The sequence below is a fragment of the Lagenorhynchus albirostris genome, chromosome 2 (genome assembly GCF_949774975.1).
Source record: "Lagenorhynchus albirostris chromosome 2, mLagAlb1.1, whole genome shotgun sequence".
Classification (NCBI taxonomy): Eukaryota; Metazoa; Chordata; class Mammalia; order Artiodactyla; family Delphinidae; genus Lagenorhynchus; species Lagenorhynchus albirostris.
The window spans coordinates 70519923-70546730 of record NC_083096.1 but is presented as its reverse complement, the minus strand read 5'-3'; the positions used below and the strand labels follow the sequence as shown (position 1 = coordinate 70546730).

Below are 26808 nucleotides of genomic sequence, written 5' to 3'. Positions count from 1 at the left end.
AAAGCAATTATACTCCAATAAAGATGTTAAAAAAAAATTAAATAAAATAAAAAAAATAAAACCCAGCTTTAAAAATGCACGATGAGGGCTTCCCTGGTGGCGTAGTGGTTGAGAGTCTGCCTGCCGATGCAGGGGACACAGGTTCGTGCCCCGGTCCGGGAAGATCCCACATGCCGCGGACTGGCTGGGCCCGTGAACCATGGCTGCTGAGCCTGCGTGTCCGGAGCCTGTGCTCCGCAACGGGAGAGGCCACAACAGTGAGAGGCCCGCGTACCGCAAAAAAAAAAAAAAAAAAAAATGCACGATGAAAAACAACAAGCAACGGTTAATACAAAGGAAAACAGTATTAGTCTTCCCTTATTTGAAGCATATTAGGAGCAGAGGTTCTTGTCAAGACAGCTGTTTTTAATGCTGAAAAATTATTTCTAAAGTATTCTTCTGGTTGTACCACAAAAAAGGGTGATTCTTAGGAGGGCATGGGACCCCGAGGAAACCTTTAAAATATCAGAGTTTTAGCCAGAAGATTTTGGCCAAAGAGCCATAATTTTGTCCCACCTTAAGAGTGGCCCTATTAATACTCCTCCCAGATTGAAGCGTTCATCCTGTCAAATATGACATCATAAAGATTAGTAAATTTATAGAAAAAGGAAGACAGGAAAGGAAGGGACTGGGCTTTAGCTTGCTTGCTTTTTTTTTTTTTTTAACTGCTGAATAATATTCCATTATCTGGATATACCACAGTATATCCATTCACCTACTGAAGTACATCTTGGTTGCTTCCAAGTTTTGGCGATTATGAATAACAGCTTTCATTTTTAATTCTAAGCTTTTGCTCATTTCTGGTGCTTACAGAAAATGAAAAGAACTATAACTATGACAATAAGTTTCTTTGTAAATGATGTTAGCATCCTCTCTGAATGGTCAAAGTCACTCCATCCTAGACTGCTCTAGGCAAAGGAGAAATTTAATTTTAAAATCTCTGCAGCCTTCCATTAAAAGAATAGTGTACAAAGGTCATTAAAAATAATTGTCATTAGGGAAAACACAAATACACACATACCCAAAACACAAGGCAGAAAACAAGTCAAAAAAAAGTTTCAGGAACAAAACTAGCAATGGAGAAGAGGCAGCTCTAATTTGGGCTTTAGATATAGAAGAGGAATAGGAGCAGCTGCTGCTCTTTTTCAGAGAAACATCTCATTTCCTCAGCAATTTGGATTTTTAGGAGAGGGTCAGACAAACATAACAGTTACCATGCAGAAGCAAAATGAAGAAAGTGAGGGGATAGATTATGAAGTACTGGCTCCACTGTCATCTAATCCTGACAAAGAACTCAATTTTCTATGCCTCCATTTATTCACCTAAAACAAACAATTCTCTCTCCTAATGCATAAATGCACAGAGCACCTTGAGCCCTATGGGGAAAATGCAGAGGTGCTATAAAAATGATTGATAGGGCTTCCCTGGTGGCACAGTGGTTGAGAGTCCGCCTGCTGATGCAGGGGACACGGGTTCGTGCCCCGGTCCAGGAAGATCCCACATGCCGCAGAGCGGCTGGGCCCGTGAGCCATGGCCGCTGAGCCTGTGCGTCCGGAACCTGTGCCCCGCAACGGGAGAGGCCACAACAGTGAGAGGCCTGCGTACCACAAAAAAAAAAAAAAAAGATTGATAATGGCAGCAGGAAAAAAAAAGTTTTGACACCAGAGCAAGGCAGCACACAAAGCCATATGAAACAAATTTACCAAATTCTGCCTTAAAATTTGCAGTCTTTAGCGGGCTGGTATGTTCCAGGAAAAAGGGAAAAACAATTACAGATCAAACCAATGGATTCCTCTGAAGAATATCTCAAACTAGCTTCCGCTGGCTAAATGAATATCCCACCCACAGCTCCAAATCCAACTCCTACTATGATGTTAGCCAATATCACCAGATTCCAGAATCTCAGCTATTATGTACATACAAAAGAAAAATTCCCCTATGCCAACTTCACACAAAAAAGTGTCTCTGATATAAGCAGATGTTCAGGCACCAGCTTAACACATACGGATACACATTCTAGCCATGACCTTCACATTCAGTCCTCATTCTAGCCTTCCACTAATTCAACCCCTAAAGCAAAAACTTTCTTAAGGCCAGAATCTGGACCTCCTCCTACTCTAAGTTTCTCCTATGTTCCCCCTTTTAGTTTCTATCCCACCTATTACTGCTTGCACCTAGATCCACTGATCAACTCTCAGCCAGATTTTCTGCTTACACCTTTTCATTACACATTCAATTATCTGCCAGTCACGTACTCTGCCCATTACTTGAACCGGATTCCCAATTTCTTGTGGCCTAACAGTAGTTTTCCTCTGAACCTGATCCACAGGATCTCATTCAGCTTCACAACACTGTACCAGAGCAGACCAAACAAACTCATATCATTTTTTCCATCTTTGCCCTTCCACTCCCCTCTGGAAAACTTGCTGATGTTCCATTATCAGCACAGAATCATGGAACTTGAGAACTGAAAATAACAAACATCATTCAGTTTAAGAGATTAAATGATTTTCTCAAAGCTATATAACTGCAGGCTAGTACTAGAAGGCAGATCCCTTGTCACCCAGGCCTGTTCGCTTTCCAGGAGAAATCCATTCATTATCTCTCAATCTTCATCCTCTTAAGTTTTATATAAATAACCAGTATATCCTTTCCACAAGCCAAAAACATTTCCATCCTTTAACCACTATTTTAAATTTTTCACTTTCTAGACAACTTTTTGTATACTTATCTCTCTAAAAATAAAAGTCTAATAATAATCAGCCTTAAGATTATATTCCCTATATCAACTTATATTTTACTTGTATGCTATGTAAATTAGGGACACCCCTTACTCAATATTGGTATTGACATGTAAGATTTAAGATAATTTTTATGGGGGGAGAGTTCTGAAAAGTTGAAATCTTGAGTTCTTCCTCACTTTGTGATCCTAGAATAAACTTCCAGAATGGCATATTAAAAAAAAAAAAAGATAGTTTTTAAGACTAACAATACAATAAATAATGTAGATAATCTATCAACTAGGCAGTCGTTAAACAAACTGTGGTACACCAATGCTATGACACAGATGTCATGGTTAAAATTGAGGTAGGCCATAGGGACTTCCCTGGCGGTCCATGGTTAATTAAGACTTTGCCTTCCAACGCAGGGGGCATGGGTTCAATCCCTGGTCAGGGAGCTAAGATCCCACATGCCTCTTGGCCAAAAAACCAAAACATAAAACAGAAGCAACACTGCAACAAATTCAATAAAGACTTTAAAAATGGTCCACATAAAAATAAATAAAATGCTTACAAAGAAAAAATTAGGTAGGCCTTTTTGGTCTGATGTAGAAAGCTCTCCAAAATACATCATAATGTGAAAAAAGTAAATTGCAGGAACATGTGTGTATGTAAGTTTATATACACGTACAATTATCCCATGTTGGAGGGAAGAGTGTACATGTATATAGTAAGACACATAAATGTATACAAAAAGGATTGAAAAGGTATTCAAAATTTTTAACAATGGTTATCAATAGCTAGAAAAGTGGTGGGCAGGGGAGGTATACATGAGGGAGCATTTACATTTTGTCCATATACTTCATTATTTGAGTTTTTAAAACAAGATATATTTGTTTATTATAAGAGCAATAAAAATGAAAAAAGAAAACTGAAATAATTAGTAGCTACAATTCAATAAGTTCCAACCATGGTGCCAGACACTATGCTGAGGTATCAAACACATTTATCAATAATCCTCACAGAAACGAGAAAAAGAGAGAATAAGACTGACTGATTATACCCATAGTGAGGCTGAAGAAACTGAAGTTCAGAAAGGTTATATAGGTCATTACTAGTAGTGCCCAAGTTGAGATTTGATCTAGGTCTGCCTGGATCCAAATAAGATGCTATGCTCTTTCTATGATATCACATAGCTAAAAGGGGATATAATTTACCTATGAATCTCTGATTCAAGTAAAAATGAGCTGTGATATGATAGAGTTCTACTACAATTACCAATATTTTTGTTCAAGAATTATCATTTAATTTTTACATTTCTACACAAAATTGAAGTGAAAACTACATAGGAGCATATCTCTAAGTTGCTAGGAACATGCTTCTTGTGGGGAAGCTGAGTGGCACCCAAGTGAATGGAGAGTGGAAGATCATCCAGTTATTAAAGCCCACATATAATAAGATAACTGAACCCTGCTTTAGAAATGAAGACAGGCGAATAGTATTTTACTGCTGAGAAAGAGACAACAACAAAGAAATAAGGAATTGCCCTAAACTCATCTGTTTCTTATCATAAATACAAAGGAACCATTCTGATGGACCAGAGAGTTGAGCATTACCTAGGACACATGCAATATTTTCAAAGCCAAGAAATCCAGTTCTGTAAAAATACTATTGCTATACTTACGAAGCTGGCCGGTCTTGTCTGAGGTCAATGGTGAAGACAACTGCATCTTCACCTGCAGATAGGAACGTACAGGGAGAGTCTGGTTCCAGGGCCAACTGAAGGAGAAAAAAGGGAAAGCATGAGGTTTCTAAAGATTAAAATTAGAGGTTGTCTAACTCATTCCTTTATCTTTACAAAGGGCTGCATTTAAAATGTCTCAGCAAGAGAAACATCTGCCTTTTTTGTTGTAAAATCCCAGGAAAGAAGATAATTTAATAAGCCCATTCTCTCTTGCTCTGTGTGAATTATTCACAGCTTGTTTATTCTATACAAGTCAAAAGGACAGGTGATTTGCTATTTTAATTAAGTCTCCAAGGGATCTGAACAGTGATACCAAAGGAAAACACCGCCATTAGGGCTCATCCTCAAAATCAATTCCACACTCTCAGGTGGGAAGAGAAATGGCACCCAAGTTTCATTCCCTACAGCTTAGTTCTAAAAGTTAGTTATCTAGTGGGTTGGGGGTAGTCTTAAGAATCAAAGAAATAGTAATTTTCATATTTCTTGAGCCATGGGGGAGGAAAGCATACTCCAGGTCCACCTACATATTTGCTTAGGGTTTGTAAAAAAAAAAAAAAAAAAAGAGGACCATCCTCCTTCCACGGCATGGAAGAAAACAGTGCCTACTCTGAGACTAGGCAGTTCTTGGCTCCTCACTGGCTGCCATCATGATTATTTGGCCTATATTCCCAGCTCTAAATAGGGCTTCCAGAAATAGTACTGTTTATGCACTGAGAGTTGTGAGCAGAAAAGCTGGAGCTCTCACATATGAGAAGCCAACAGCTAGCACCTTAGAGCTGTTAAAATGTTCTAAATACAATAGGAGTAAATTTTAAAGGTTTGGAAGGCACAGGAGACCTCAAGGATCTCCAAACCAACCATGGCTCAGCTTAGGAGTTAAGTATTATCAGGTGAATGTTGCATGTGCAAGATCTAGAGATCTCTCAAATTCTTGCCTTCTGAGAAGTTTAGTGTGGCTGCTTTTTCTCCCATCTTACCTACAAATCCTAGGACTGAAAGAAGTGATGGAGGTGACCACAACAAAGGGGACACAATGGACAGAGATACTGGAGGGCTTTGGCTGAGATCCACAGAGGAGCTGAACTGCACAAACTTTGGGGCAAGGGCTTACTTACCTTGTGGGATGCTCCCTTGTGCTGGGCCACACGCTTTGTATTCTTGCAGCACTGTGTAGCAGACAACTCTGCTACCCGAACCTGCCCATCACGGGCACACATGGCCAGGGTGGAATCACCACTATTAGGAAGGAACTTGGCCTGGGATGTTAAGAATAAAAAAAAGGGACAAGAGAAATTGAAGAGGTGAATTTGAGAGGGAAAAACATGATGACAACCCCAAATCACCCACTTTTGCTACACAACAGCTGGAAACTTAGACCTCCTGCTCTTATACAGTTGGCTCAAGTCCAATTTCTTCCAAGGGTTAAAGGAGAGGAAAAGAAAAAATTTCTGATATGAGAGGATTTCTGTTGCTTCTAGAAGGGTGAACTGGTATGAGTGCTCAGGTGAACTAGGACTATACCCAGTAAGAAAGAAAGGTAAGGGAAAAAGGAGAAAATCTTCCTTGATTCAGGAAGTAAACATAAACTTGCTACAAAGAAAAAGGAAACTAGAGGGGATACTGGGGAAGGAAAGAGAACATGCTTAGGGATAAATGGCTAGTACCATATGATGGATGGGGCTGGTAAGTAAAACTTCCAGAGAATAACAATATTAACAATATTTATCAAACGTTTATTAAGTACCAGGCACGGTTCTAACTGCTTAGCTTCTACTGTTATTTAATCCTCATAATCCTGTATGTTATTAGCCCTATACTATAGGTAAATAAACTGAAGACAGAGGTTAAATAAACTTGCCCAAGATCACATAGCTAGTTAAGGGGTTGGACCAAGATTTAAACTCAACTAGATTGGTTCAAGAGCCTCTGCTCTTGTATTATAACGCCTCCTAGCACGGCACTTAGTGCCTTCCTGATGATTTCCAAGCACCCTTTCTATTATAATGAGGCTTCTAACAGTCTCTGTGCTCAAGGAAACAAAAGGGTGCCATGAGTCTTTCAGTGTATTTAACTCCTCTAAGTCATTATGGGAGCCAAGGAAGGACCGAGTCCTGATATCTAAATCCTACCACAACTCACTATCACTCCTACTCCAGGCAGCAGCTCAGGTTTGTCTAACTCGTGCCTGATTTTCTCAGTTGCCAATCTGCTCCCTCGCCTCACCTGGAAGACATTGCTTTTGTGGCCGCTCTCAAAGTCCAATACTGGCTGTCGCCGTACCCAGTCCCAAACCACCACTTTCAGGTCATCGCTGCCACTGGCCAGCCAGGTGCCGCGCTGGTTAAAGTGCAGGGTATTAACACAACCAGTATGGCCCTCAAGCCCGTGCTGCAGGCGGAAACGCTGCACAAAGACTCTTGCCCCACAAGCCTCATACACAAAGCGGGCACTTGAACCCAGCTCCCGCTCCCGAAGGGCAGGAAGGGCTTGCCAGCGAGGTCGGGGCAGGACTGAGGTCTCCGAGGACACCCAGTCCTCCAGGGCCCGCTCATCATCTGATGAGTCCTGGTCACGGTTTGCCCGCTTGCGCTGTACACGACGACGAGGATGCTCTTCTTCCTCCTCTTCTTCATCCTCTTCTTCCTCTGAGTGGTCATGGACTTGGTTTTCATCATTGATGGAGTAATGGCCAGTGTCCTCCATGCTGTCAGAGTCCTTGTCTTCACCTGAGCTCTCTGTATCTGTGCCTCGACTTTCTGTGCTGGTGCGGTTGGGGCCACCATCATCCCCGGTCAAGCTCAAGCTCAGGTCTGAGGCCTCCACTTCAATGCCTGAGGATGTCTCCCTCCCCTCCTCAGCACCAGACATCTCCTCTGGACTGCTAGACAGGCTTCCTGCATGTTAGTGAGGAATGGGTAGGTGAGGGGGAAAAATAAGGAAATAAGATAGTGACCAGAAGGATTCCCACTCCTTAGTCTAAAAAATCATCACACCAAAAGACCCAGAAACCAACTTTGGTCAAAATGTTTTCATTACATATGCTTATAAACAGTACCTTCTGAGAGGGAATCTTGAAAAGATTAAAACCAAAGTCACACACAAATAAAGAACTGCAGGACAACCAAAGATTATAATAAATTCTCAAGAAGCAAAGCACTGGCAGATTTTATAAAAGTATGCCTGATACAACTACCTTAGGCTCTATTTTGCTAGATGGGCATCCATTAGTTATAGCACATAATTAAGCTGAACATAAGAAAAAAGAACAGCCATCCCTGAGCTTCCCTGATGGCACAGTGGTTAAGAATCCGCTTGCGAATGCAGGGGACACGGGTTCAAGCCCTGGTCCAGGAAGATCCCACATGCCGCGTAGCAACTAAGCCCTTGTGCCGCAACTACTGAGCCTGCGCTCCAGAGCCTGCAAGCCACAACTACCAAGCCCGCACACCGCAACTACTGAAGCCCGTGCGCCTAGAGCCCATGCTCTGCAACAAGAGAAGCCACCCAATGAGAAGCCCGTGTGCCGCAACGAACAGCAGCCCCTGCTCGCCACACCTGGAGAAAAGCCCGCACGCAGCAACAAATACCCAACGCAGCCATAAATAAAAATAAATAAATTAAAAAAGAACAGCCATCCCCAGCAAGAGTTGGACTATTTACCACTTCGAGAAAGCACCACTACCTCCCACCTCTTAAACCCTACAGTTTCTTCCCCCAAGGATCCAGAAGGAAGTGCAAGGGACAAGTGGAAATTGTGACCATTTGAGTGGCTTCTTGCTCTCTTTTTTGCTGATAAATGTATTCTGCCTTACTTCCATTAATTTAATAATCGTATTACTAGTTTTAGATACAGGAATTCTAGTGAGACAAAGTTTTATCAGGAAGCATAAATAAAATTGATAAAAAGCAGGGCTACTACAGCAGGACCTGAAAAGAAAAGTTCATATTCTAGGTCTGCCATATTGGTAGTTATAAAATAACTGGGTCACTTTGAGCAATATAATCCCCAAAATTAGATACCGAATTCTCCTATCTAACAGCCAAATCATATTCTAGTGAGCACTTTGGCAATTATCTAGGGCCAAAAGGACCACAACTTCCAAACTAAGGTCAAGATGTAAAGAAAGGAAGGAGGTGAATGAGGATTTTAAAGCTGCTCATGGCCTCCTTTCCTCAGATGACAATAAATTTTATCTTGCCAGAAGTAAAGGCTATTAGGTAGGAAAGGCTGACCAGCTATGTGTGACTGGTATAAGCTATTCAACTCCAATACCACATTGATGTTTAAGGATTCAAAATGGGAATATCTTCTTGCTTAGTCATCTGGATTAGAGCAATAATTTCTGAAGATCTTTGAAGCAATGGAACCTCTTTTCAATGAACTCTTAGGCAAAGCCCAATAAAGAAAACAGATAAACAATACACACACTTTTTGGTTCAAGTAGTGACAGAAGGTTGGGAGATACACACAAACAGCTCTTTTCAAATAGCACCTCAACTAAGAGTACAGTGTGAAAACGACTAGGAACTGGAAGAAAAAGGGGAAAAGTGCAGCAATTTGCTCCCAGGAACTACATTTGCTGAGGCTGCTGTATATGCTGAGAAAGATTAATAATTGTGGTTTTTGAAATGAAATTGAGTTTGAGATTGGGAGTGGTGAGAAGGGATAAAATATCACACCCATCACTTCTGTGAAGAAGAAAAAAAAATGAAACATCAAAACTCCTAGCATTTATTGTTAAAATTAAGATGACTTTGGGGGCCCTACCACATTAAGATAAGGGCCAGAGCATATCGCAAGCTCAGCAAGAGGACACTAACAGTCAATGACCAAGATAATAGCTAGGGGTTGGCAAATTTTTTCTGTAAAGGGCCAGATAATAAAAAGTTTAGGCTTCTAAACTTTGGACCATATGGATGTATGGCACAACTACTCAACTCCACTGCTGTAGCACAAAAGTAACCATAAATACTATGTAAATAAATGCAGCATGACTGAGTTCCAGTAAACTACAAAAACAGCAGCCTGCAGGCCTGTGGATTTAGCCTGCAGGCCATAATTTGCCAATCCCTGATCTAGCTAATGGCCAAACTCCAAATCAATTGTATACCTCCAACCCCTCTAGAATCCTGTGCCTTTCAACTAAGCCTAGTGAAAAATCTGAATCACTCTCCTTTAGAGAAGATAAATGAACACCAGTGGTAAGAAAAGAACAAAGGGGCAGTAAAACATCATGCTGAAAATCTCCCTTTCCCTTACTCACTACATTGCTCTACCAAACACGTCAACTAGAATTTAGACGATAATCTTAAAACTACAAGGTGCTGAGGAATGCTGAACACTATACTGCCCAACTATATCCATTTGAAGGACCTTCTCTAGTTTGGAAGTTGGCTCAGAGTGGATGCACTGGTCAAATAACCCAGGTAGTAGCTATACTCTACCAGAATCATGATATTCTGCGTTCAAATCTGCAGTAGACCCAGTGATTTAATACTTGGTAGCACTGGTGGAAGGAAGGAAAGGAAGCAGGGAGGGAGGGAGGGAAGGAGGAAGGGAGGGAAGGAGGAAGGGAGGGAAGGAGGGAGGGAAAGAAAGAAAGGAAGGAAGGAAAGGAAAAAAAGGAAGAAAGAGAAGAAAAGAAAAAGAAAGAAAACAGCCCCAACTGCAGCTATTTATAACTTCATCTCTTATCTAATTATCTCTACTGAACTATGATCTACTGTGAAAAGAGACCTCTCCTTATAACTGGGGAGCCTTGCCTTCCCAACAACTCCCTTGGTTCCACCACCAATTGGATCTTCTTTTTCTCCTTTATTAACAGCATCTCCTAGGTTTTGTCCACCCTTACAAAATTCCAAACCACTTGACCTCTTAGAGGGACAACTCTATTATTGATCTTCTGAAAACAATCAGATAAAAGCTGAAGGAGCAAAAGTACCAGGTAGTCCAAGGTGTTTCCTGTGTAGTTTCCTACACTCAAAACAACACAGGAAGAGTTCATTCTTTTTTTTTTTTTTTTTACATCTTTATTGGAGTATAATTGCTTTACAATGGTGTGTTAGTTTCTGCTTTATAACAAAGTGAATCAGTTATACATATACATATGTTCCCGTATCTCTTCCCTCTTGCGTCTCCCTCCAAGAGTTCATTCTTAGGAAAGATTTCCTTCCCTCCGCTAAAATCCAAGTCTCCACTCTCTTTGCGGGAGGAGGAGAACCTCAGTCGATAGCAAAAATAGCTTCACCTTCATTATGGCCCCTTACCATTAGCTAAGTCTGTTTTGCCATCTGTGCTGCTCCCTTTGCTGGACATCTTGAATGATGTTTACTGCAGCCAGCCTGGATCGAGAAGAGTAAGAAAATGAAACAATTAGGAAACAATCTGGGAAAGATGATAAAAGGCACCAGGAGATTTAACAATGTACAGCCTTTGTCATTTTTACAAAATTGATTTTTTTGTGTGTTCTCAGCAGGGCTTCTCAGCTGCTGAAAATTATGCCAGATATTATCCCCCCATGTCTAAATTCCATAAAGAGACATATCTTTGGGAGGCTAACTGCCATTTCTTCTCACTGAGTAACTGGCAGTGATTTTTCAGATGGGAAAGAAGGAACTGAAATAAATCCTGGAACAGCAGGTCTATATCAAGTGACATGTATTGCAAGCAAGCAGAGTCTTAATTCAAAAAGCTAGCTTCAGCACTACCCTCTAAGGCAAAAACTTTCTGTTGTAAATAATCATCGTATGTATCCACAAACTCTATGAAACACTTGCCTTCACAACATGAAGAGGAAGGTCAGACTCTGAATATCATTTCACACACAGAACAGCAGAGATAGAAGAAATTGAGCTCTTGGGATAACAGCCTGAGCTTTATGGTCATTCAGATGCCCAGCTTCAAACATACAGGCACCGATATTAACTAAGGATTATAAGAAGCAGAGTCAAATTAGAACTCAGGAGTATCCTACCCCTAAAAAAGAACCTAAAAGGTTTTTTCTTCCCTTTTATGACTAGTAAGTCAGTCACCAAGTGCAAAGCTGGAAAAGAAAGTGCAACATTTCCATTAAAACCATCTCAGTCCATTTCATAAAATGGCAAGCACTATTTCACCTAGTTCCACCAACTTTCACCAGGTTTGTCTGTTTAGCAAAGCCCTAACTAGGAGTCGGGGTACCTAGCTTTATTCCTTTTATACCACTATAATACAGTCATTATTTTTTCAGGGCCTCACTCCCACCTCAAGCAAAGTCCAAAGAGCAAAGAATAATATTATTCAGACCAGAATTTTGTTAAGCCCTTTCAGTGCCTTGGACAAAAGGCACTGAAAAGACAAAGTATGATTATGACTCCAGTCCTTGTACCCAGGCACACTGGCCTCTAATCTTTCAACAGTCCTTTCATTCCCATAACAATTATCCCAGAAGCAGCCCCATCCTTATCTTTACCCGCTTCTCTCCTCTACAAAAATCCAAGTTGCTTCAAAAAATTTTTTTAAAGTGTCCTCTGCCAAGAGACAGCTGCCCAAAGCTTGCTCACGTTAGGCCAGGGTGGGTGAGTAGAAATAATGCAAGAGCAGGACTGAGGCTGAATTTGAGGGAGGGACACCTGGAAGGGTGATGATGAAAGACAATGCCAACAAAAAACAGATTTGTGAAGCCACATAAAGAAAAACAGTGAAGAGCTGTTTGCAGAGCAGGCTGTTTTCCTCCTCCTACTTCAATGATGTATTTTTGTACAGCACTGCTCACACAACACTTGTTTTTTTCCTCTCAGTAGTCCCTGTTTATATTCTTCAGTAGCTCAGCAATATCTTCTTCCTCACCTAGGGTTTAAATTAATTACATTAATTGCAAAAGTTCTATGAAGCAGGGAAAACAATTGTACTACTTTAAGATTTAAAACTAAGGTCATAAGCATACCTTATGGTCAACTGAGAAGAGAACTGATGCCTTCTCACCTCCAGAATCAAGACTGTCAACCACACCATACTTCCCATCTCACTGTTATCCACTCCTAGAGAAGAAGTATTGAGCAGCTCCAGAGACCCTTTCTCAAAACTGAATCTCATCAACTTCTACAGAAGCCCAGACTGCCTGAACTTTAGACTCATAGTGGCTCTAGAAAACACATTTGCTAGGCAGGAGGTGCCAAATGCCTAATGCTTACCTAGCTCTGAGAACCACTTCTCAGAAAAGGAGAGCCATGAGGTTGAACCTATACCCAGAGGTTGTAAAGCTCATCTTCTGGGACACTGGTTTAAGGTTCTTGCAAGAAGCGATCTTTTCTTTGAGGAAAAAAGTTCACAGAATTTATTCCTAAATTCAGAAACAGAACAAAACCTATGAATGCTTATGTCAACTCTGTTTAATCACCAAGCTGATAGGCAGAGAGCTTCTAAAAGTCACATTTTAGGGGCCACAGAGTTTAGTATAAGTAGTCCCAGGCTGAAAATTGGAAGTCCAGGGTTCTAGTACTAGCTAAGTTATTAACAAACTTTGTGATGTGACCTTGGATGTGCTGCTTAATCTTCTCTGGGCTTCATTTTCTTCTTTTGTAAAACAGTATTAGTAATTCCAGAGATGGTACAGTTAAACAAAATTATATGTTAAAACTTCTGCAGAAGGACACTCTTAGAGCAGTGATCTCAAAACTGATTATGAACTTCTATCAGTGAAAACTCTGAGCATGAACCCACATTTAATCAATTCACATTAAATATTAAGCTTGATTTTTCTAGAAAAAACTTAAAATTTCAACATTCCCTCCCTATACACCACTGGATCATCTTCCATATCCCTTGGAGTACATACATTCCCATTTTCGGGGATCACGTCTCTAAAAAGCCAAGAAACTTCGATGACACTGATAAAATACAATTACTTTGGGGATGAGTTGTTATCATATAAATGTCTGTCAAAATGAAGAAACTTAAAACCATCTCAATTCTGGGGTAGAAATTAGAGTAAGTGCCCAAAAGCAGGCTAAGGTGCTATGACTGTGCCCTAGGTCTTAAGTACAGGAGTCACTCTAGAATTTCTTCCATCACCAAAGAATACAACCTTATAAATCTGAGGTAGGGACCATATCTGATCCCAAACTTAAATTACCTTCTTCACTCTTTAATGCACTCCATTCCCAACAAATCCACTGTTTTTACCTTGATCAATTTCCATGAAAAATCCAGTCCAGAGCAAACCAATCTGAGCTTGGAAGAGCTGATGAGCTCACTGCCCCAGGTAGCTGGGGGAGTTTAATTAGATTAGCTCTACTGCCTGTACTCTAAAAATAACCATAACCCCTGCCAAAGTGAAGGTTAAAGAGTAAACTATTGGAGGATGGGGAAAAAAGACCCAGGTGTCATTTTAATTTCTACCTAAGAAATTCCAGTGACCTAGATTCCTCCTGTCTTAATAAGAAAAAGGCCTTAAATTTTAAACCAAATACATGACAAAATATTAACTAAAAATCAAGCAGAGGGGGAGTTAAAACAGGATGTAAGAGTACTTTGTGGAAGAGGCACCAAACATCTCTTGTTTAAAACCAACGGGGCTGCTTTCTTATCCTAATATTGATGAAAGATTTATACAAGAAACCGGGTATATTAGAACAACAGGACATCCAAATTTAAAAAAAAGAAACTCGACTTGGACATTGTACAATATACAAAAAGTAACTAACTCAAAATGGATCATAGACCTAAATGTAAAAGCTAAAATAATACAACTTCCAGAAGAAAAACAAAATAGATAATCTTTGTGACATCAGGTTAGGCAAATATTTCTTTTTTTTTGGCCACACCGTGAGGAATGTGGGAGCTTAAGTCTCCTGACCAGGAAACGAACACGCGCCCCCTGCATTGGAAGTACAGAGTCTTAACCACTGGATCGCCAGGGAAGTCCCCTAGGAAAATATTTCTTAAGATAGAATGCAAAAAAGCACAAACCATGAAAGAAACAATTAATTAACTGGACATATCAAAATTAAAAATCTAGTCTTCAAGAGACACATAAAAAAACGAAAAGACAAGCAATGAACTAGAGGAAAATATCTGCAAAAGACATATTTGAGGGCTTCCCTGGTGGCGCAGTGGTTGAAGAGTCCGCCTGCCGATGCAGGGAACACGGGTTCATGCCCTGGTCCGGGAAGATCCCACATGCCGCGGAGCGGCTGGGCCCGTGAGCCATGGCCGCTGAGCCTGCGCGTCCGGAGCCTGTGCTCCGCAACGGGAGAGGCCACAACAGTGAGAGGCCCGCGTACCGCAAAAAAAAAAAGACATTGACAGCAATCGGAATATATTTAATTTCTCTCACAACTAAATAACAATCACTTGAAAAAGATGATCAACATTATTAGTCATTAGGAAAATACAAATTAAAACCACAATGAGAATCCTCTACACACCTATTAGAAGTTAAAAATTCTTAAATAATAATAATGAAAGTTTACTTTATCAAGTGCTTACAAGGAGTAGAGCAACTAATGTCTCACACACTGCTCAGAGAAAGGTAAAATGGTAGGTAGTCACTTTAGAAAAACGTTCGGCAGTTTTTTTTTAATAAAGTTAAACATACACTTACCATACAACCCAGGAATCCTACCCAGGTATGTACTCAAGAAAAATGAAACTACATATCCACCTAAAAATCTAAATGTAAGTGTTTTAGTGGCTTTACTTAGATGCATCAAAAACTAAAAGCAAGTGGTTTTCAGCCAGGTCATGGATAAAAATTGTGGTCCATCACACAATGAACTGACATATACAGCAACATGAATGGATCTCAAATGTGTTATGCTAAGTGAAAGAAGCAAGACTCTAACAGCTACATAACATGACTCCATTTGTAGAACGTTCCAGAAAAGATAAACTATAGGGACAGAGAGCAAATCAGTCATTTCTGGGATTTGGGGGAAAGGAACTAACTACAAACAGTCATGGAAAACCTGCTGGAATGATTAAAATGTTCTATGCCTCCATCATGGTGGTGTTACATGACTATGCATTTGTTAGAATCCAAAGAATGGGTCAGTGAAACAAAAGGTAAATTTTACTGTATGTAAATTATCAATCAATCAATCAATCTGGCCAGAAAAGAGAATGAGAGAGTGGGGGGAAGGGGGGAAAGAATCATGCAAAGTGTTAAATGACAGATACAACCGAACAATTAAAAATACTAGATTCTCGGGCTTCCCTGGTGGCGCAGTGGTTGGGGGTCCGCCTGCCGATGCAGGGGACGCGGGTTCGTGCCCCGGTCTGGGAGGATCCCACATGCCGCGGAGCGGCTGGGCCCGTGGGCCGTGGCCGCTCGGCCTGCGCGTCCGGAGCCTGTGCTCCGCAGCGGGAGAGGCCACAGCGGTGAGAGGCCCGCGTACCGCAAAAAAAAAAAAAAAAAAATACTAGATTCTCAAGCCTGTGACTATTAATAGAAGTTAGCTAACACTGGTCAATAGGCCACAATAAAAGAGAGCAAAATGTCTGGTCTTCTTGCTTGAAAATTAAAATGTGGAAGAATTTTTGCTGCAAACAAAGCTGCCTTATCAGAACCACATTAAAGGCAAGATGAATCCTGAACTCATAAAAAGTCTTCAACCCTACTGTCTAGGTGACAACTAAGAATATCAGAAGCTTAAAGTAGTCCAAAGTAGTTCTAACGGTTGTACTATTAATTTGTATACATACGCTTTTTATTTTTATTTTTTAAATTTCTCTCAAGTTCACTTTAACTCCTTTGGACTCTAGGGTCTATGGAAACTGGTCTGATAACTCTACCTTACCTCAGGTTCAATGGAAACATCAACTTGTAAATAATATTTCTGTCCTTGATCCCTTTACTAAGACCTGAACTCATGCTCAGTGAGTTCCCTTGAGTTACATAATCTCAGCATTCTCTTGGGTCAGTCCAGCTGGGTCAGTCCAGCTGCCTCGTTTGGCATGTCTCATTCTGCAACTGAAGTGCCCAACTCTCTTACACAGACACCCATGTTTAAATGAGACAAGGTTTCAGAATTTCCTCTTAAAGTGAAAGGTGATGGTAGAAACTACTTCAATTATTAGTAAGACATATCTGAGAGCCACACAATCCCTGGTTCCTCTTGGGAGGACAGATGTCCCACACCACTCATGACTGAACAGCTGTTCAGGGTTGATCTCCATCCAAAGTACAAATTTGCTTTTCAGTCTTAGGTCCCACAGTCCATCTGGAATCAACCAGTCCTATTTTCTCCATCCCCAGTTTTTGCTTTTAAGCTGAAATGGCTCAATTTAAATTCATTCTCCTTACCTTACTGTTTTTCTACTTCACAATAAACACTTCTCCAAGCCAACTTTCCCAACTCCTGCTGCCAGCCCCACTCTAATAGTACAGTGTTTATTAATCAGAGAACTTCAGACACTGAATTCAAAGGATGACCCCAAGGAAGTTGAAACTCATACTGTATAAACATGTTTACAGGGGGGCAGGCCTTTAGTTCTGGGCTACTCTCTATTAAAGTACTCGGAGGAGTTAAATATACTACACTGTCTCCTCTGGTAAATGGGACAGAGGAGCAGAAACTATAAACGTTTCTGGATCAGGGAAATTAATCTCTATTCCTATCTTGCAGAAGATGTAACAGCACTGGGTAGCCCAACTGTATAGCAGCTCCAGCCTCCCTTTTTTCTCTAAATTATAGGCCTCTGGCACCACCCAGTGGCCCATTTGTAGAGAGACATGCTAGTAATGCAACAATGTACAAGGCAATACAGGATCTACAAATATAAATAAGGCAGTCATAATACCTTTTGTAGCCAATAAGCAATTAGGAAAACAGGTATACAACTATGATACAAGAGACACAAGTGTCAGTACCATCTTAAAAAAAAAAAAGGAATCTCCTAGCAGTCCAGTGGTTAGGACTCAGCTCTTTCACTCCCATGGCCTGGGTTCAATCCCTAGTCAGGAAGCTAAGATACTGCAAGCCGAGTGGCATAGCCAAAAAAGGAAAAAAAAAAAAGAAAATATAAACAGAATGTTGTTGTAGTTCAACAGAGTAAAGGATTATGTTTAGTCAGGGAGAAAGGAAAAGCTTCTATGGAGAAATTAGCTTTTAAACTGGACTTTGAAGGAAGGAGAGGATTTCAATGGGTAGAACTGAGGAAGCTATCCCATCAGGACCACCATGAGAAAAGACATGGAAGATGAAAAACCTGATTATGTTCAACAAAATACATGGGTAGTCTGGCTTGGCTAGATGCTGGGGTACAGTTCATTAGTTAAGAAGTACAGTAGAAGGGGTGTGTGTGTGTGTGAAGTATAGTAGAAGGGGTGTGTGTGTGTGTGTGTGTGTGTGCAGGAAGATTTTGTTAAGGATAATAAGATGGACTGAAATGTACAGTTGCCAAAGTTAAGAAGCAATGAGATCCTGTCTTAGGCTGATGGCAGAGGAAATTAAAAGAATGGGGTCAACGTGTGAAACACTGTAGAGGCAGAATTGATAGAATTTGGCTCAATAAGCAGTAACAAAGCTCAAAAAATAAAAAAGACAAGTTTGAGTCTGGGTGCACAGAGGAAATCTAGTGCCATAAACGAGAGACTGGCATGTGGGGGAAGAGAGGAATTTGATTTTGATTACGTTTAAAATCCAAGTTGACGTCAGGAAAGTAAGTGGAAAATCAATGTATGTCTGAAATCTGAGAAATAAATTAGGGCCAGAGATACAGGCTTGAGAATTATTTGTACAGATAAGCTTCAAAATCAAATCCCTTGTAAATTATACCTCACTAAAAAGCAAAAATAAATTAAGGACTCAAGAAAGGAAAAAAATCTTGGGGAATACCTATCCTTCAAAAAAAGAAAGAGGGAGAGAAATGCTCAGGGAAGTTGAAAGAGTAACAGTTTTAAATGACTTGGAAGTCAAGAGAGGAAAAGGTTTCAAGAAAGTGGGAATGGTTCTTGTTTCAAATGCTACAGAGTACAGAAAGGTGCAAACTGAGAAAAGGCTGTAAGACTCAGAACTGCTTTTCCATGGAATTACCTCAGGAATGGATGCTGGTTTTCTCCCTATTCAAGTATCATAAAATAAAAGGATTCAGCTATCTCTTCAGTTAAGTCCATTAAAATTATTTCCATAAAAAACTTATTAGGCTACCAATTAATCATAACCTGAGACCCATGTTTAAACAATTCAAAAACGTGTTCATTCATATTGTCATTTGGACAGACCTTTTATACTTTAAATACACTTTTATAAGAAGTACTGATGGACTTCCCTGGTGGCACAGTGGTTAAGAATCCGCCTGCCAATGCAGGGAACACGGGTTTGAGCTCCGGTCCGGGAAGATCCCACATGCCGCAACTAAGCCCGTGCGCCACAACTACTGAGCCCGTATGCCACAACTACTGAAGCCTGCGTGCCTAAAGCCCACGCTCTGCAACAAGAGAAGCCACTGCAATGAGAAGCCTGTGCACCGCAACGAAGAGGAGCCCCCGCTCGCCGCAACTAGAGAAAGCCCATGCGCAGCAACGAACACCCAACACAGCCAAAAATAAACAATAAATTAATTAAAATAAAAGTACTGATCTACCTTTCAGCTCAATTTGCTTCATCACTTGGCACTGAAGAGCCCTGGTTTTTTTTTTTTTTTTTTGGCGGTACGCGATCCTCTCACTGTTGTGGCCTCTCCCGTTGCGGAGCACAGGCTCTGGACATGCAGGCTCAGCGGCCATGGCTCACGGGCCCAGCCGCTCCGCGGCATGTGGGATCTTCCCGGACCGGGGCACGAACCTGTGTCCCCTGCATCGGCAGGCGGACTCTCAACCACTGCGCCACCAGGGAAGCCCTAGCCCTAGCCCTGGTTTTTAAAGACAGCATATGGTATAAGGGAAAGAAAAGAGGTTTGGTGTCCGTCAGACCTCAGTTTGAATTCTACTTCAACCATCTACCCTTGAGTTTGTTTCTTCTTTTGTAAAATGGGACAATATCATTACCCTGAAGGAGCTGGTTTAGAGGATTAAACACAACATTTGCAACTAGCTGTCTGTACGTGGTAGGCATCTATATTATTTTTCTAGCTTCTCATCTCTGATTTCAGACTGCATTTCCTAGAGAAGCCTGGGCTTCTTCACCACTCAACAATGATCCTCCAAACACTGTACACAAATCAACACACAGCTCCAAGTCTATAAAATCTGCTTACCTACTCTCACTGGCCTTTTAAAGAATTCAGAGAACTCCGTTAATACCTTCTTTTGAGCACATTCATGTTCTATGAACTGGGGTAAAGCAATATACACAGGAGGCCACAGCATAAGTCTCTTTAAGTCTTCTCCCTTTCTAAGGTTCAGAAGATAGCCAAGATGAGAACTTCAAAGCAATCATCACAAATGATGATGAGGAAGGTAAGAATTTCTACATCAACTATACTACAAACAAGGAGCTCTGTTCCTCCATTGGATGAATATCATTGAATATCATATCATGCCTTCTCTCCCTGTCGGTAACACCAAATGCCCTGTGTTTATAGTTTATTGGCTTTAATTCTACTAACAGTATTTCAGAGTATGTTAGGAATGCACTAAGTGCTATCTCTAGCAACAGAGCTAAGGAATGTTTTATAATAACATTTAAGCACATTCATCTCAATTTAAATCATTTTAAGGAAAACCCATTTCTTAGGAAATTTCATTGTGTTTCCACTATGAAATGATTTATATCTACATCAGAATCCAGTCCCCATTACCAGTTTTCGCCATTCACATTTCAAATTTTTCTTAAATTGTCTGAAAGGACACTACAGAGATGAAAGGGTACACTTATGATAAAACAATAAAGAAAGAGAGGCTAAAAACATCACGAAGTGCCCTCCTATCTGCACGAGACTAGAGAACAGAGTATAATGTGGGTCCTAAGTAAGGTTAAAAACATACCTGATAATGTGGCAATGCTTAAAGTGCACCAGAGGAATATAGCCTCTTGGCTACCACTAGAGGTAAATCCTATAATAGCTTTCAAGATGGCTAACAAAAAAAAAAAAAAAAAAAGATGTGAGGCAAGCATGGATGCTTCACATTAGAACTTGCCCAGACCTCCTTAAATAGTATCCTCAGAGGATAAGAGCAAATATCTAACCTCTCAGATACAATGAAGAAAATTTTTGCAATAACCCAATCCATTTAGACACACTACGATTCATTAATAAGATGCCATCTTTGTCAAATTAATCATTCACCATGCCCTGTTTGCAAACTCAGGGCAGCCTTAATTCATTAGTTTATCTTTGGCATACACATTCCTTGGGTTAAGGCAGTACTTGAGAAACTGGGCTTCTGGCCCAGAAACTACGTCCTGTAGAGGTAGAGATAAAGACTGCTATAAAGAAGTGACCAATTCATAAAATGTATCACACTCTAATTTTTAAAGACCTTTCAAGGACTTTCTTCTCACTCCAAGAATAACTGAATCAGTAAACAAGAACAGGTAGCCCCTTTTTCTGACCAATTTTAACAGTGATGAAGTTTCTTGGATATACTCACAAAAATGAAAGATGAAAAGCTTTCAATATTACTGTAAAGCTAATCTAAAATCACCAGCATTTGGCTCTGAAACTAAGATATACATAGTCACTACTTCCATGACTGTTGCTGATTCAATTCTTTCAGTTGCCTGGGTTCCAAATGGCTGAGGGTAAATACCAGATTACCTTGGCTCACTGATAATCTGCTTTAAAACAAAAAAACTAATTCAATCTTAAAAACTAACACCAATGTCATGCAATAAAAAGCTGTTTGGATAACTCTGTCTTTTATAATCTGGACACTTCCCAGACATGTTTAGAATAACTTTTCTACAGTAGAAATAATCCAGAAATAAATCTATCTACTGAAAACAAAGGTCAACCCGTCACTTCATGATTTTTAAAGCCTGTAACTCACCTGATAGAATACAGGACCTAGACCATGAAACTCTGAAGATCTCAGTCTCCCACAACAGGGCATACTTCTATAGAACGTCTTCTATTGGAGTCCGTTTGCTTTTGAAATGCCAGTATTGTTTTAAACTGGCAACAAAAAGACATTTCTTTTAGCTTTCTCTGAAGACAAGCTTCTGTCTTAGGTTGATCCTAGTCAAAACTAAGGATCATAGCACTGAGGCTGATTCTTATACATTTAACAGGCTGCTGAATAAAATGCCCTGTCAGGTTGGTGGTGGGAACTAAGGTCATAAGCACACCTAGCCTCCCACTGCAGCCACGGTAGGAAATACTTCTTAGTAAGGTGCAACAATTCTTATGCAACACCCTGAAATATAAATATCTTCAGAAATATAAGAATTTTACAGTTATGGTCTAAAGACTAAAAATATTGATTCACTGTATACACAGGTGTCACCTGGAGCATAAAATGTGAAGCCCTTCTTGGGAGTGGTGATGGTGGGAGTGGGTTCTTACCCAGCACATACAGTAATAAGGAACAGTCAAAATTATGCCTCTTTCAACATACTGCCTTTTCTCCTCCCACACCCACTCTCGCCCTGCTGAACACAGAACTCTAGACCTCATAAATAACACAAACAATAAAATGCACCTCACTACCCTCCACCCCAAGAGTCTTTACCTTTGAACAGAGAGAATTTAGACCCTAGATGGTGGTAATGAAAGTTGGTCAACTCTAAGTTGATCACTGGCCTAAATGAACACAGTTGCTTTCATAGCAATGTTATTATCAACAACTTTCTTAATTTTCATGTGCCCTTACCTCCCTCAAAAAGATGTGAAAGAAAAACCAACAAGAGGTTAAAAACTTTTTATCTGTGCTGTCATATTATTAAGATGGTCCAGCTGGGGAGATGAAATAAAAAACTCTGCATTCCTAACTCCCTAGCCCAGATTTATTTCAGAAAGAAAGGAGACCTTTTCATGGTCTAGTTCTTTGATTAGCTATTGATGAGGACCACTGCAGAGCCCAACAGCTTGGAAAAAAAATGTATTCCTTCTATGGCAAAAAGGAAAAGGCATAAGAGGTAGCTGGAGCTGAGGTGGTGAACAACACTGAAGCTGGAAGGAAAGGAATTACAATACTTAGGTCAACTCTGATTAGGTGAGCTAAAACAGAGACCAAGAGGCAGGAGCAAAGAACAAAGGAAACTTATTGATGTTTAATTTAAGAATGCATTTAGAAATATACATACATCAACATCTAATATTCCTGTCCTCTGGTCTTGAACTCCCACCAGACTAAACTGAATCATGTTCAGAAGACAACCCTAGGTGGGCACCTACAAAGAACACATCTAAGCTGACCAATTAAAAATGAATCTGAAGGGCTTCCCTGGTGGCGCAGTGGTTAAGAAGATCCCTGGTCCGGGAAGATCCCAAATCCCGCGGAGCAGCTAAGCCCGTGCGCCACAACTACTGAGCCTGTGCACTAGAGCCCGCGTGCCACAACTACTGAAGCCAGCGCACCTAGAGCCCATGCTCCGCAACAAGAGAAGCCACTGCAATGAGAAGCCCGTGCACCACAACAAAGAGTAGCCCCCGCTCGCCACAACTAAAGAAAGCCCACACACAGCGACAAAGACCCAACGCAGCCAAAAATAAAAATCAATTAATTTTAAAAAAATGAATCTGAAAAATTAACCAGAAAAACGTGTTCAAAAGCAAAATGCAAAGAAGTGTAAACTAACGTATAACTTATTCAAAGCTATATCAATGATGTGCAAAGAAAAGAGAAAGTATTTTTTTTAGTGTCCATCTTGGGCTAGGCATAATTTAAGACCTTTATATAATATTCCTCATATAATACTGACAATGACACTAGGACATAAGCAGTATTATCCCACTTTTACAGATGTGGAAATTAAGACTCAGAAAAGTTTAAGTAACTTGCCCAAGGTCACATGGCTAATAAATCTTAGTACAGTATTTAAACCCAAACCTACCCAGTTCTAAAGACTGTATTTTCCCCTTTTTATCTTATTGATACACACACATACTGCCAATAATAATCTTATTCTAGTTCATAATGAGCAATTTCTAATCAGAACACTGTGTGGAATAAAACTCACCAATGTCACACTCAAACTCTTCCTACTACAAATCATAAAGATATTAAGAATCTGCCAGGCCTACCTTCCAGAGCCACTCAGCTCTCCCGTCACAGCCTATGAAACTCAACCACAGCACTATTCTCTGCTACCAGAAATCCAACACCCTTACAAAAATTACGTTTACAAGTATGTCCTAACTGCCTCTGTGGCACTGGCCCATGCTGCTGAATGCACAGGATGATTCCTCTGCTAACCAAGAATTCTTCAGACCAGATATAAAAGAGCACCACTACTTCTTTTTTTTTACCCAAAATTTATCACTGTGTCCTGAAAAGTTGGAATTCTGAGGTGGATTGGACACAGTCACCAACTAAAGGCAGCACCACTCATCACTCACTAGTTTTTAGTTAAAAGCAGCTAAATATTCTCCATAGCAAGAAATGACAATCTAAAGTCCTGAGAGGCAAAGAGACTTGATTTGACAAAAAGCTAAACAGAACTCAGGCAAACTAGTTCCCAGCTTTTAACAGTGTAAGAAACACGATCCGCACAAAGGCAAAACACAAGGCAAATGAATAAAGAAAGAGGGAGATACATTCACTTCTAGGCTTAACTGTAGTCATGTGAAGATATACAGCAATAGTTTAGGACAGAAAGTCAAGAGGCGCAGAACCAATTAAACTTGTAAAAGTAATTTAACCAGAGCTGGAACAAAGCCAAGAACAATACCCGACTCTTTGGGAAACTGTGGTAGGAATTTTATGACTAGTGGTCAGCACTTGAGCACCAGGGTAGGGTCTGTCTTGCACTCAGGAATTTAAATGCCTTCAACTCCTACTCACCTTTCCTCCTTTATCACTGAAGTAGGGCCAGGCTGAGCTCCTGAGAAAATAGGTCTGTATATTCACTGAAGGACTGAGAAAAGTTAAAGTTTAAATGGCAAAGGTGTCTCTTCTACTAAACATAATAAAAAATATGTATGAATACGTGTTAGTATTTTTTAGACCTCCTCAGAACTATTCAGAACCACCGTAATTTATCTAATTCTGACTACTGAACAAATAACTTACAGTTACAGAAATTAAAGGAACCAGGCAAGTAATCTCCCAGCTCCACTAAAACGTATAAGTCATTTAAAAGGAAAACCTGAATCTTTTCAACGCTAACCCCTAACCAAACCTCTCAACAAGAAGCCACAGAGCAGGGGGGAAATCCCGGAGAGAACGTGATAGCGCTAATGCCGGTTTGTTTACAGAGACTCCAGCAACAATCATATGAGTCACAAACTCAAGCCACCAGATGCTTTCCAACTAACAGGGACCAAATGGGACCGTTCTACGGTGTCCTGAAAGATTTAGGGGTGAGGGGAAGCAGGCTACGAGAATTACATTACAAAAGGTACAGGAACAGACAGCAACAACTGACTGCGGGATAATCTTGGACCTCGGCCTTCCGTACAAGGTGCTGGGCCCGAGAACTCGGGATGGGGGAGGGGGCACACTGCGCGGTGGTCCTGAGGTGACGGGGAAACGCAGGGGAAGCCGCGTCCCCCCATCTAAAGGGGAGAAAAGCGCACACAAATGGGTCACCCGACGAGGCAAGACGTCCCTGTAGATTGCGGGGCAGGCTCCTGAGGTCAACCCTGGGGCTGACCTGAGGGAAAGGCAGCCAATCCTCCCGGCGGTGACTCAGGTCAGGGGAAGAAGCCCTGAGCCCTGGGAGCTTGGGAAAGGAGTCAAACCTATCTTGAAGAGGAGTGGGCCAGGGGAGAGGGGAGCAGGCCAAGCCGGAACGAGACACGGACCGGGTAGGTCAAGGGGGGGGTGTCCGGCTGGGGCAGTTACAAGCACGGGAGCCGGCGAGGCTCAGCAGCCTGCTTCCTGTCTTGGGTCATCCTTCTGCCAGAGGCTGCTCCGACTCTTCCACGCCCAGCCGCCCCGTCCACTGCCGCCACCACCGCCGCCGCCATCTTACACTGGCCAGCGGCCGCCACCACCACCGCCTCCGCTCTCTGCGCTTGCGCCTGCGCCGCCACGCTTTCCGGCCCCGTTTGCGACGATGTGCTGGAGAAGACTGGGGGAAGAGCGGTCGCGCGAGCTCTCCGCTCCCAACCCTCCTCGAAGGACGCACAGGGGGCGGGGCTTAAGACCAATGGAAAACGGAGCGAGGGGCGCGTGCGCAATACTGAGGAGGCAAAGAAGTTGTTTTCGCAGTGTTTCGGGCGGCTGACTTTGATGCTGAAAAGAAATACGAATTAGACGTCTCCCGGAATTGTGGTGGAAATCAGCTTTATTTCTAACAGGCTGGCAGGCAACCTCCTGGGCGACCTCCATTTTTGCCCTGTTTTTTTATACTGAGAACAAGCAGTTCTCTCCAGAAGATTTCTTCTGAAAACCCCATTTCCTTTGGGGTTGACCTTGTTAAGTGGTTTCTATACCCACGAGAACCGTTTACCCCCGAGACCTCCATTTTCCTTTTTTTTTTTTTTTTTTTGCGGTACGCGGGCCTCGCTGTTGTGGCCTCTCCCGTTGCGGAGCACAGTCTCCGGACGCGCAGGCTCAGCGGCCATGGCTCACGGGCCCAGCGGCATGTGGGATCTTCCCGGACCGGGGCCCGAACCCGAGTTCCCTGCATCGGCAGGGAGATTCTCAACCACTGCGCCACCAGAGAAGCCCATTTTCCCATTTTTTAATAAGGGATTCAGAAGCCTGAGGTGTAGCTAAGCTGTTCAGGAGGTTCTTTCCTCTGAAGGGGGGTAGTGTGTTGAAGTTGCCCAAGAATTGGACGGGGTATGTACACTCTGCCTCGTTCTGACACCTGAAGGAAGAGTGCAGAAGGCCCCTGAAAAGGTTACTCCCAGCTGCCAGGCCAGGGGGTTTCTAACCAGTAGGCCAGGGTGAAAGGTTCCTTGTCACCTCTTCTACCGCTACCATCCTATTATAAGTCATTATATATTACCTAGACTATTACAATAGACACCTAGCTGGTTTGTGTACTTCCATTATTGCCCTGCTAGTTAAATAAAGGCAGCCAGAGTGACCTTTTAAAATGTAAGCCAGGTCATATTATTGCCCGCTCAAAACCTCCAAAAGCTTCCCATCACACAGTAAAAATCAAAATGATCAAAAGGGCCTCCAAGGAAGGCCCTACATGATGTGGCACCTATTTCTCTGATTTCATTTTCTCCCATACTACCTAGCTCTGCTCTAGCCCTTTTGGCCTTCTTGTTGTCACTCCAACCAAAGCATGGACAGCCCCAGGGCTTTTGCACTTGTTCCC

The 26808-nt window shown here is 41.5% G+C and overlaps 1 protein-coding gene across 5 annotated transcripts in view; it reads right to left on the bottom strand.

Moving 5' to 3' along the window:
- The window catches only part of DCAF8 (DDB1 and CUL4 associated factor 8), a 45003-nt gene extending 19428 nt beyond the window's left edge, over positions 1 to 25575 (bottom strand). Inside the window, exons 1-6 of one of the 5 annotated variants that reach the window (XM_060135218.1) lie at positions 25504 to 25575; positions 24372 to 24444; positions 10771 to 10845; positions 6727 to 7397; positions 5619 to 5759; positions 4444 to 4538 (exon numbers count right to left, since the gene is read on the bottom strand). In XM_060135218.1, coding sequence (XP_059991201.1) covers positions 4444 to 4538; positions 5619 to 5759; positions 6727 to 7397; positions 10771 to 10819 — 956 coding nt within the window. In that variant the 5' untranslated portion in view covers positions 10820 to 10845; positions 24372 to 24444; positions 25504 to 25575. The other 4 variants (XM_060135208.1, XM_060135244.1, XM_060135226.1 and 1 more) reach the window with 4 other exon arrangements.
- Between the last annotated feature and the right edge of the window lie 1233 nt (positions 25576 to 26808).